General features: G+C 54.7%; 1 protein-coding gene across 2 annotated transcripts in view; it reads right to left on the bottom strand.

The window, feature by feature from the left end:
* Nucleotides 1-711: 711 nt before the first annotated feature.
* Nucleotides 712-11,267, bottom strand: part of Pde2a (phosphodiesterase 2A) — a 92,746-nt gene continuing 82,190 nt past the window's right edge. For both annotated transcript variants that reach the window (XM_051149070.1, XM_051149071.1), the window contains exons 9-31: nucleotides 11,101-11,153; nucleotides 10,824-10,898; nucleotides 10,693-10,734; nucleotides 9,988-10,056; nucleotides 9,662-9,792; nucleotides 8,884-8,995; nucleotides 8,402-8,441; nucleotides 8,237-8,300; nucleotides 7,813-7,885; nucleotides 7,511-7,688; nucleotides 7,181-7,293; nucleotides 6,298-6,375; nucleotides 5,670-5,792; nucleotides 4,950-5,020; nucleotides 4,573-4,695; nucleotides 4,178-4,265; nucleotides 3,960-4,007; nucleotides 2,940-3,014; nucleotides 2,708-2,807; nucleotides 2,330-2,442; nucleotides 1,854-1,892; nucleotides 1,591-1,697; nucleotides 712-1,354 (exon numbers count right to left, since the gene is read on the bottom strand). In XM_051149070.1, the coding sequence (XP_051005027.1) occupies nucleotides 1,144-1,354; nucleotides 1,591-1,697; nucleotides 1,854-1,892; nucleotides 2,330-2,442; nucleotides 2,708-2,807; nucleotides 2,940-3,014; nucleotides 3,960-4,007; nucleotides 4,178-4,265; nucleotides 4,573-4,695; nucleotides 4,950-5,020; nucleotides 5,670-5,792; nucleotides 6,298-6,375; nucleotides 7,181-7,293; nucleotides 7,511-7,688; nucleotides 7,813-7,885; nucleotides 8,237-8,300; nucleotides 8,402-8,441; nucleotides 8,884-8,995; nucleotides 9,662-9,792; nucleotides 9,988-10,056; nucleotides 10,693-10,734; nucleotides 10,824-10,898; nucleotides 11,101-11,153 (2,126 nt within the window). In that variant the 3' untranslated portion in view covers nucleotides 712-1,143. The remainder of the gene's footprint in view (nucleotides 1,355-1,590; nucleotides 1,698-1,853; nucleotides 1,893-2,329; nucleotides 2,443-2,707; nucleotides 2,808-2,939; nucleotides 3,015-3,959; nucleotides 4,008-4,177; nucleotides 4,266-4,572; nucleotides 4,696-4,949; nucleotides 5,021-5,669; nucleotides 5,793-6,297; nucleotides 6,376-7,180; nucleotides 7,294-7,510; nucleotides 7,689-7,812; nucleotides 7,886-8,236; nucleotides 8,301-8,401; nucleotides 8,442-8,883; nucleotides 8,996-9,661; nucleotides 9,793-9,987; nucleotides 10,057-10,692; nucleotides 10,735-10,823; nucleotides 10,899-11,100; nucleotides 11,154-11,267) is intronic.

The following is an 11,267-nucleotide window of genomic DNA, read 5'->3' as shown; positions in this document are numbered from 1 at the left end:
TGGTAGAAAGAAATAGATTTATTCTCATGTACAAAGCACTCAGCCCATGGGACCACATACAACAGGTGCACAGAGTCCTAGAAAAAACGCATCTCTCTAAAGGCAACTCAGAGTAGGTAAGGCAGGTGGCCCCTCCCCCACCCACAACACACACAGAACAAAACAGAAGAGAAGCCAGTGACCACTCACCCAAGAGGCCCAGCCCTGGGGGGGGGGGGAGTCTCCTGAGCCCCCGGGGCACAATGTGGATATGGCCTTGAAGAGGAGAGAAGCCCTGCGGGGTGAGGCCAGGCCCCTCCCTGGTAGCAGGAATGGGAGAGGAGCTCAGGCCAATGGGGTACACTCAGAAGAAAAAAGGGTTAGGTTCTCTGTGCCTTAGGGTGGCAGAGCATACCACAACCACTCATGGACTCCACAGAACTATGGAGACTTTGACCTAAGAACAGGCTGTCTAGTGATCCTGTCTTGCCTAGCTAGGGAAAGGAACTTGCTTCAGGTCATACCACCTGAAGGACACGTAAGGGGCTGTCTCCCAGTGTGAGGATCCTTCCTGCCCATCATTCGTGTCTTTTCTGCTGGAGTGTGTTCTCCCCCAGAGTACTGAGCTACCTGGCTATCTGCTCCCTGCAAGGGTCTCAATCCTACTAGAAGCACAGAGGTGTCCTCAGGGTACCTTCACCCTATGGCTATTTCTAGCTGGTGACACCCTCTGCCCACTCAGCAATCTCGTCTTCTTCCATGAGGCTCTTGGAGTCCCCAGGGAGCAGGGATTCCTCCAGGAAAACAAGGGGACTGACCTAGAGGGTTATAACGGGGTCACAGAAGGAGCCCTGACGTTGCTCAGAAGTGGAGTGGTTTGGGCAAGACTGGGCCTGGGATAGTCAGAGGTGCAGAACAGCATCCATTGCCCCTGGTCACCACTGTGCTCTTGTAGAACAAATGGCCAAGTCTGTGTGAGACTGGGAATCTTGCTTCCCTTCTACAGATGAGAAAGCTGAGGTCCAAGAAGGGTAGTGTATGCCAGGTCACAGGGGGCATCCTGGCCTAGAACCCAGGACCCATGGCTCTGGTTCCCAATGCGTCAGACAGACTGGTAGAGATTTGCGGAAGGAGGGCAGGGCAGGGAGGGTCCTCAGAGGGGAATCACTCAGCCTCGAGGCTGCAGCAGCCATTGACTGGAGCCCTAGTGCCATCCAAATCGGGCACCTCATATTCCTCATCCAGGAAATCCAGCGAGTTGTTACTGGGGAGACCTCGAATGGTGAACTTGTGGGACACCTTGGTCCAGTGCTCACGGTTGGAGGCCACGCGCTCATACAGCTCCGCTGCCTTGGGGAACAGGTCTTGTAACAGCCTGGGGGTGGGTGCAGGGGATGGGGTCAGAGGTCAGAAAACAGAGCACGGACAGCAAGAAAAATGAGGGCTAGGCCACAGATGGCACTTCCATACAGTGTGAAGACCCCTCTCCACAGGGGTCTGAGGAGGAAGACTGAGGTAGATCCGGGCTGCCCTGCCCTCTCTACACACGGTTCCCGCTGTGCCCGCCCCTCTCATCCCTGCACCCCACCCCACCCCGGCCGGCAAGCTCACTTGTAGATGGGCATGGCGATGTGCTCCATGAAGCTGATCTGCAGCTCAGGGATGTAGGCCTTCTCCCGGTCCATCATCTCCATTGGCCTGTTGCCCATGGCCTTCTCCTGAAGGCACCAGGTCATGAGGCCCGCCCCCTCAGCGACCAGGTAGGGCCAGCTAACCCAAGCCCTCCCAGCCTCACTGGCCAGGAACAACCTACCCACCAAACACACACCACCACCACCACCACCCTGGGCATCTTGAGGTCCCCTGACACATACCAAGTCTCCCTGGGAGAAGAACTCTTTGTAGATCAGCTCCTAAAGGCAATGACCTCATCACCTTCTGTAAGTGGCATCTGTCCACCAAAGCCCATCCCCATGGGGGGAGGGGCGGGGCTGGGGCAAACCAAGGCCCATCCTCATGGGAGGAGGGGCAGGGGGCAGGGCAAACCAAGGCCCAATGTCTCTGTCGCACTCAGTAGATGGCCAAGCACAGTGACTGGTTCCTGTGCATTTCCCACCAGCCACTAATTTCTTATGTGACCCTCAGTAAGCCAGTGCACTTCTGTCAGTCATTCCATCTGTTGCCCTGAGGCAGTCTGTGTTTCTGACTCCCCAAAATACAATCAGGCTAAATTCAGCACAGAAAGGTATTCAGGTTCCTGTGGGGTGGGGGGGGGTCGGGGGGTGTGCATACAGCGCTGGGCAGAAGGCATATAGCTTGTGCTTCCTGAGGTCGGAGGGCGGGTCCTTACCGCAATCTTTCTGGTGGTCTTCCAGCCCTTTGTCTGGTCAGAGAGGTCACAGGAGGTCATGAGGAGGCACAGGAGAAGCCTGTGATGCTGCTTGTTGGTTCTGTCATAGCCCACTGTTTGGGGGGGACAATGGAGTCAAGCAGAAGGGTCTCCAGGCCCCTTGTCCCTCCTGAGAACAAAGGCCCTATGGTCTGTGCCAAAGTGTGTCTGGAGGGTCCCATGGAGAGCAAGCACAACTAATGGAAGCCAGAAAGCCAGTACTGGGTCTGCCCGGAGGGACACCATAGCCAGGAATGCATTAAAGATGGGACAGGACCACTGCAGATGTTCAGGTGGGCAGAGCTCCATGCTAAACCACCCAGCAGCGAGGTATGGTACCTTCAGCCATCTTTTGCAGGTCCTTGAAGATGCGGAGGTGGTGTGCCAGGTCTGTGGCCAGGATGATGTCCCTCATCAGGTCCAGCATGCGCTGATAGTCCTGGAGAGTGTCAGGAGAGGGCCATCATGACCCCTGCTGCACACACTCCCATCCACTCCAAGCGGGGTGAGCTTCCCTCTGTCTAGCCAGTCCCCAGCTTCCACCAAGCACATCCCCACACAGCCCCATCACCTTCCGGGAAAAGTGGTCAAAGATGTTGCAGCCGTGGGTGTTAAGGATGGCAATGGCCTGGGCGAAGTGATGCCTCTGTGGGGAGAGGAGAGACACGTCCCACTGGGTCAAAAGTGTCCCCCTCACCAGAGGCTCCCAGAGAGCCTTAGTAGGGTGTACCCACCCCAGCTCAGCAGAGCAGGTAGAAAGCAGAGTTAGGGTCCTCATTCCCTTCTTGAGCGCTCTATTTGAACCCTCTATGGCCCTGGGCAAGTCCCTAGCCAGCTCCATGACTCAAAGCCAACAGCTGTCACCTGAAGGAATTTGATAAGGTATATGCTCAGAGGGGCTCACAGCCTGGAAGACAATTCTGAAATGATTTCCTGATGTCCTGGACACTAATTTATGCAGGAAAATATTTGTTTTCTGACAAGGGAAGGCGAGGGCAAGGCCCTGTCTCCTGATAGTGAAGGGTTGTCATTTGGGAGGAGGAGCAGGCTCATCCCAGGGGACGAGGGCAGAACCAGAGCTGCCACCAAGGCAGCCTGGGAGACAGTGAGCACACATATCTCTATGGGTGTGCAAACAGCGGGCCTCCTCCTGAGGGTGCTCTGGGCGGCAGCCTGGGGCAAGGTGACCTTCGAAATGTGGCTCCCACCCTGAATCAAGACCTGCACCAGCTCAGACAGCTCAGATCTTGTTCCTGACCAAAGATGCTGATGGCAAGCAGACTGGTGGCCCGACCTCCACCACTCCCCTCCCACAATCTAAGGCTAAACTGGCCCAGGCCTGAAGGGGTGAGGCAGGTTTGAGGGGTGAAGCTGCTCTGTTCCTACTGGTTTTGCAAATCTGGCTCAGGCTGACCCAGTGACCCTAGTTTTGGCAGTATTCTCACCCCAACCTATTCCTGTTTTAGGAAAGTGAGGCCCACGAGGCACAACTCCCACAACCTAGCTGCAGAACATGACTTGAGAACAGTATACTGGCAAGTCGCTGGCCCTTGGGGATCCAGAACAGGGGCTGGACAAGATGGCCACTTACCTCCATGACAGAGCCTTCCGAGCTGTAGAGGGCAGCCAGCACAGATTTCTGGAAAAGTCCATAAAAGCTCCCGTTACCCCTCCCATCTGAATGAGTGTGAACACCTCTCACTGGGGAGCTCCTTCCTCTCGCCCCAGCTATTCCTCTCACTGCCATTTCTCCTCAGGCAGAGAAGGGCAAGGCAGAGGGTCCCCATTGAGAAGAAGGCAGGCTCTCACCGAGGCCACCTGGAAGGAGTTGTTTGTGCCTCTGTGGTCCAGGTCATGACACATGCAGGAAATAAACAAGGCAAAGATCTCGATGTCCCTAGGTGGGAAGCAGAAAAGAGAAATGTCACCCACAGCTTCCTCCCCGGGTGCCTCAGAGAAGAGACAGCTGGATGAGATGCCCAGAGGCCACCCAGTCAGAAGGTTCCGGAAAGCAGCTCTCCTTTGGAGTGTGGCAGCCCTGGGGGGAATCAGGCCCATCATCCTCTGCCACTGAGCAGATCCCTTGTGGAAGGGGGCGGGGCTGTTCAGTATTCCTCCGTCCCCCACAAAGAGGACAGGATGAGTGGCTGCGTAAAGGGCGGGCTACACAGTGGGGCTTCGTTACTGGAAGGACAGCCACTCACTCGAGGTAGTTGGAGAGCTCCAGATTCTTGTACAGCAGGTAGCAAAAGTGAGAGACAGAAAAGGCGTGCATCCAGTTGTGGTAGGGTGGATCCCGGTAGCCTTTTTTCACCATCAGGCAGAACCTGGGGAGGAGCCAAGGCAGCAGAGGGGCCTCAGCCTCTCCTCCCCCTCCTCCTCCTCCTCCTCAGCCTCCTCCGGGAAGCCCTCCAGACTCTGCCCGTTCCATTTTCTTGCCTTTCATTTATTCATGCTCCAGTGTCTGAGAATGGCTTCTCATTCGCAGATCCCTCCCCTCTCCCACAAATACAGCTGTCTTCCCTCTAAGAACACACTAGATATGACATTGGAGGACAGTGGGAAGTGCTGGGGCACATACCGGGCCAGAGTAGGGCAGTCGATTTTGTAGTTATTGATGAAATTCATATCTTGCAGCATGCTCAGGATGGCCTGGAACGCAGAGACAGGAAGTGTCAGAGGAGCTGTCACTATCCACATGGGGCTCCTGTCACCACCCCTTGAAGCCTCATACTCAAAAACGTAAACTGAAGGCCAATTAAATAGATGGACAGCCATGTGCATCGAACCATGAGCTGTCCGAAATGTAAGAGATCCAAGAGCTAAGACTTCTTTTTTCTTTTGTTTTGTTTTCCTCAGACAGAGTTTCTCTGTGTAGCCTTGCCTGTCCTGGACTCACTTTGTAGACCAGGCTGGCCTCGAACTCACAGCAGTCCACCTTATCCCTGCCTCCCTGAGTGCTGGGATTAGAGATGTGCACCACCATGCCTCGCTTAAGCAAAGACTTCTTGGAAGCAAGCTCACACATAATCTAATCTTACAAGAGCAGGCACAGTGTCACAAGCCTCAAGGCCACACACCTAGGGCAGCTTTGGGCCACCATCTAGCCCATTGCTGTCCTCTAAGCAGTCCCATGGCCCCCATGACAGCAAACAGCATGCCCAGCCTATCTCTGAAGGAGCCTCCATAGCCTTCTTGGAGCTCCAGCCTTACCTGGAAGTTCTTAGGTACATCTAACTGACATCTATACTTCATAATCCTCCATCCCCACCCCCAGCTAGGCTGAGAAGGGCCACCTCACCATAGAAGTGTCGTCCTCAGGCAAGGAGCGAGGAGTATAGGTGAAGTTGGCAAAGTTAGAGTCAATGGCAGCCACGGGTTGGATACCGTCGTGGAGAAGTTTGGTGTACTCATCATCAGAGACCTAGGACACAGGTGAACAGTGACTGTCATATGCTCTACGCTAAGGCCTGGAATGAGACTGGAGCATCGGCAACTAGGGCCATGCAGGGATGCACGACCTTTGCAGCCAGAGAGTTGTAAGGGAAAGTCCTGAACAAGGTCCTCAGCCTTCAGACATTCCCCAAGTGGGGTGTACTCTCTGGACATGGGGTGAGGGCAGCCGTCTGAACCAAAATTTCCCCCGAGTGAAAGCCCGCTGGCTGCCTCCAGACTGGGCTGAGAAACAGGCTCAGGAGAGGGGTGGGAGAAAGCTGGTGAGGCCCCTTAGGCAGAGCAGGAGGCCAAGTATTGGTATTGGTGTTTTTGGTTTTTTGTTTTGTTTTGTTTTGTTTTCATATCGTCAAGAGTGAGCAACAGGAAAGCTCAGCCTGGACCCAGGTTGCAGAGGATTCTGGGAGTCAGGGAAGAAGTGTGGAGCAGTTGACCCCAAGACCCTAAGAAGAACAGAAGCTCCAAGCAAGCCTCACCTTCATGTGGTACATCATCATCTCGTTGGCCAGGTGGCTGCGGTACTGCGCCTCATTCACCTTTTTGTATAGGAGAGACTGAAGGGAGAAAGTTAAAAAGATGGGGCTGGAGGTGGAGGCTGTGACATTCTCAGATGCCCAGAACTGGCACAAACGGGTCAGACTGTAGTTCTCTTTCCTGTCACATTGGAGGCCCAATATAAACCATTAGCAACAGCCCAGTCTTCAGGCTCCACCCCCACTCTTGTCCCAGCTCTCTCACTGGCCAGCTCCTGAACATGGTAGCCCTTAGAGGAGATCAGAAAGGAGGGGTTAATTCAGGAACCTAACTGGATTTGCAGGCTAGAGCTGCCGTGTTCATGGTGCAGGCTAGAGCTGCCGTGTTCATGGCTAGAAATCCCCAACAGTTGCCAAAAAGACACTGACTAGTAGATTGGGTTGGAATTGCTGGGGTGGGGTAGTGGGGTTGGACTCTTAGCAACAGGGTTTTGTATGTGTCTGTTGGGTTTTTTGGTTTGTGGTAGCTCAGGCTGGCCTCCAATTGCTATGTAGCCAAGGTTTTGAACTCCTGATCCTCTTGCTGTTCCCTCTCAAGCTCTGAGATTATAGACCCATACCACCAGCCCAGCAGAACTAGGTGAGGTTTGGTTTTGTTTCTTTTCCTTTCTTTTTCGTGATCCTCAGAAGCTGTGTGGACAGTACCGGAAATAGTATGCCCAGCTTTCCAGCTGAAGGAGCCAGCCAGGGTGGCCAGCATGTGAGGTAGGCTGCACAGCACATCACTCACTGGGATCTGAGCCCTGGGCATGGACAGGCCAGAACAACCAGAGCCAATGTGGGGAATAAAAAGGGCACCCTCCCTGCCCCAGCCATGCTCCCTCACGTGGGCGATGCTGATGCCACAGTAGATGGAGAAGGCTGTGGCCAGGTCTTCATCAAACTTGCTGAACCACGGTCCATTGATCTTGTTGACCAGCTCAGCCACACCGATGACCTCTGGGAAGAAAGAGAAGACAGGAACCGCTGGTGACTGGGATCCAGTGGGACCTGCCTTCTCCTAACAACCCCTGCAAGTAATGGCTCAAGCAATCCCAATCTCAGCTCCCGGACCCTAGTTGATCTGAAGGAGACTAAGAGCACCTTCCGCTACGCCCCGCCCCGTCCCCGCCCCTCCAGGCTCCCTCCTGGTCCCCTGGCGGCAACTAGTCAGCACCTTGGTTCTCGTTCTTGATGGGGAAGCAGAGAATGTTGCGAGTGCGGAAGCCGGTGCTGTCGTCTACACCGCGATAGAAGAGCGGATGGGCGTATGCATCTGGGATGTTCAGGATCTGGCCCGTGGTGGCCACGTGGCCCGCGATGCCCTGGTCCGCCGGGATGCGGATCTCATAGCTCTGCCCAGACAGGGATGGAGCAGAAAGCAAGAACTTAATTAAGTCTGGCTGTAGACAACCTTCAAATGTGGCTTGCTCCCCGGGGCCCCTTGCATACTCCCGGACACCCTCCGTACTTCCTCACCTCATCATCCACTACACCGCCATCAAACACCTTGGCCACCAGCTCATTCTGATCCAGCAAGAACACGGAGCAGCTGTGGAGTAAAGTGGTTGGTTTTGTGGGGTCCTGACGTCCCTCCAACCATGTATGACTAGAGCAGCGATTTCTGAGGTCCTGGAGAGTGTCCTGAAGTGCGACACTCTCCTCGGGGCTGGCTATTTCCAAGCCTTCATTCATTTGCTTTTTATGTGTATTGTGTTGTATTGTATTGTATTTAGTTCTTACTATGTGTCATAGAAACCCATGGCAAGCAAAGCTAGTGCTGTCCCGCCTGAAATAAGGATGTAGTCATAAGGGAACGCCAGATAAGAAGGCAGGGAGGGGACAGAGGTGGTGAGGACTGAGGCTTCACTCTTCCTCCCCACACCATGCCACTTCTGCTCACATCTCTGCATTGCTGAGGTTTCTGGCCTCCGTGATGATCTCCTGTAGCAGGACAGAGACATCATCTGGAGGGGGAGAGGAGAGCAGAAGCACCATGAGACCTGGGGAATGCCAAGCAAGCCCATGTCTCCTCCCCAAACAGCCTGTGTGGGAGACAGTCACTCACCCAGGTGGGTGAAGAGGTTCTTTGCCACTTGGAGAAGAGCCTGGGGAGGAGGAAGTAAAGCTCATAAAGTGCCAACGGCCCCAGGATATCCTCATTCCTTCCCCCCCCCAGGCCCCCCCACGGCTCCCAGAACAGGCTGGAAGCTGATGTATCTCATCAAAACCATTGGCTAGTAAGTGAAGACATAGGGGTATATAGCCCAGTGAAGTCCTTGGGTCTCAGAGGGTCTGCTTACCACCTTGGTTGGCCACTTGCTGACCAGAGGTGTGATAGTGCCCGTGTTAGACACTAGAGGGCAATCACACACAATGCCTGGAGCCTAGGCAACTATTGACCTCCCTCTCTAAGAGACTTCCAGGTCACTAGGTTACCTAGCTGTGGTACTGCCATTGGCCTGGATAACATAGGCACTGCATCGCCCTTCTGGCAAGCCTCCCGGGGATAGAGCTGGTCCCCAGGAAGCGTTCAGGGCAGGCACTCACCTGACACTCACACTTGAGCTTCTGCTCCTTCTGGAAGGCCAAGGTGCTGGTGAGCACCGTGCCTGTGTAATGGAAGCAATGCTGGATCACATGCTCATCCTCCTCTGTGAACCTGGAAGAAGGGCTGGGGGTCACCCGAGATGGGGAGAAAGACAGCTTCTCGGCCCTTTTCTCCTTTCCTCCGTGCTGCCAGGAAACCGGTGTAAACCCGCTAATGGAAATCCCGTCGTTTGTGGGGGTGGGGGGGGGTTGGGATGACTTTCACTCCCTGCCTCCTACTTCCGGCAAGAGAAAGCTCTATTTGTTCTCCAAACTGTGAGCTCCACCTTGGGCTCCTGCTTTGGTTTTCTTTGCTTGAAGCAGGCTTATAAACATGGTGCTCAGGCTGGCCTGGAACTGCTAGGCACCTTCAGATCCCCTAAAAGCCGGGCTACTGACATGACACTACATCGAGAGAGCTGTGGCTCCTTGAAAGAAAAGCCACATCTCCCTTTTCTGATTGGAGTCACTCAGATCAAGGCGAGTCTCCTCCCTGAGATTAGAGACTTGCCAAGACTAGAGCTGGCTGTCTTCCCACTCCTCCATGATGCCCCCAACCCCCTCTGCAGCCTCACACAGGGGGAGTGGCAAAAACAAAAACAACACCAGATGATGGAGAGTCAGCAATCTTGCCTTAGTTTCTGGGGGTAACGCCCCTGCCTAGCCCCGACTCACACTTTGGCCCTGACCTGTTTCTCAGCTCCAATTCCTTGTTGACACCACCCACCCCGAAACTCACAATTCTCCTCCAAACTTGTTGAAGGCGCAAGCCAGAGCCACCACCTGATCAGTGGCACGACTGATGACAGGGACGCATAGCATAGCCTGCAGCTCACAGCCCAACATGGTTTGTAGCTGTTGCACGTCATCCTGCAGCAATGCAAGGGACAGTAAGGAGGGGGCCTCCTCTCTCAGCCCTCATCGCATTCTGCAATCCGCTGTGGCATGAGGATGAGATGCCACAAAGCCTCTGGGTCTTGTCTCCTCATCCATCCCAAAGACCTTGGAGCCTGAGCAGGGTGTGTCCCTCTCCCCTTCCCCGGGCTCGGCATGGCCATGGCTTACAGAGGTTAAGTCCTTCAACCGGATACACTTCTTGTCTTCCACCACCTGGCCCAAGCGTCCCATGGTCAACTGGAGAGTGAAAAAGAGACCCAGCTGATCTCAACCCATCCTTGCCTTCCAAGTCTGGAAGTTCCAACAAACTCTTTGAGCCGTTCAGAGAGTTGGATGGAGCTGGTACTGAGGAGCAGAGGATAGGGGCATAGGGAGGGCTGTCCCTACGCTTCTATCTCTACACTTCTAGGCTCCAGCCCTGCTTCTCCTCAGGCCCCATAGGACCACCAAGAAGATCCATCTTCTTTCCATGTGCCTGGGTTCTGCCTTCTGGTATACCTCACTTCTCAGGTCCACTTCACAGACCCAGCCCTGCCTCTCCCTGTCCTGTCCCAATAGTGGACTTGAAGGCTTTCCCTAACTAGAGAGTGATAAGCAGACTCCAAGGACTCTCACTGATCTCCAGGGATTCTAACTGACTCGTGTCTAGAAACACTCCAGCGGAAGTGAGCTGGTCCCATGTACGGCTTCTTCTACTCCAAGAGATTATTCCCACTAGAGCCTGATCTCGAGAGAGCACTCCTTTGTAAAGCTTCTAATAGACCTCAAGATCTGGACTAGTTCCACCATGAGATTCTAGCAGGGGGGCCCCAGTCCTGCCAGGACTTCACAGAGCCCGCAGGTCCCCGTGCAGAGGGTGGAGGAGGAACTCACGGGAAAACTGATCTCTTCTCCCAGCACTTTATCTCCAATGACCTGTGGGAGTCAGTAATGGAGACAGATTAGTGGAAGGAAGGGTGGACACAGGTCCTCTCACCTCCCAGGGGGACTTGGACCACCCTCACCTTGCAGGAAAGCTGCAGGTTGTCCTCTGACACCAGCAGGAGGCAGCAGTGAGATGCCTGTGTCTCCTGCTGAAGCTGCAAAGGGACAGGCAGGCTGAGTGTGGGCTGGGCCACCCTCTAGCCAATCTGGGGGCGGGGGAGAGCTGGGGATAGGAGTTCAGGATTTTGGAAGAGGAGAGAAGATGAGATGTCCCCAATCTGAACTGAGATGGGGGGTCTAGGGTCTGTTGGTCTTTGGAGAGGGATGGGGTGGGAGAGAAGACGTTCAGGGACTCACATAGTGAAGGACTTTGAGCTGCAGGGAAGTGGCCTCCAAGTCATAGAGCTCCCCTGCAAGGGCAGAGCTCAAATCAGAGAGGGCTCTGCCTTGCCTGGGGGCTGCTTCCAGGCTCCACCCCTGCCTCTCCTCATGCCCCACAGGACCACCCAGGAGCCCCACCTTGT

Source organism: Acomys russatus, chromosome 7, assembly GCF_903995435.1.
Source record: "Acomys russatus chromosome 7, mAcoRus1.1, whole genome shotgun sequence".
NCBI classification, from domain to species: domain Eukaryota; kingdom Metazoa; phylum Chordata; class Mammalia; order Rodentia; family Muridae; genus Acomys; species Acomys russatus.
Note: the sequence above shows the minus strand (reverse complement) of the source record. Positions and strands in the feature narration are given on the sequence as shown.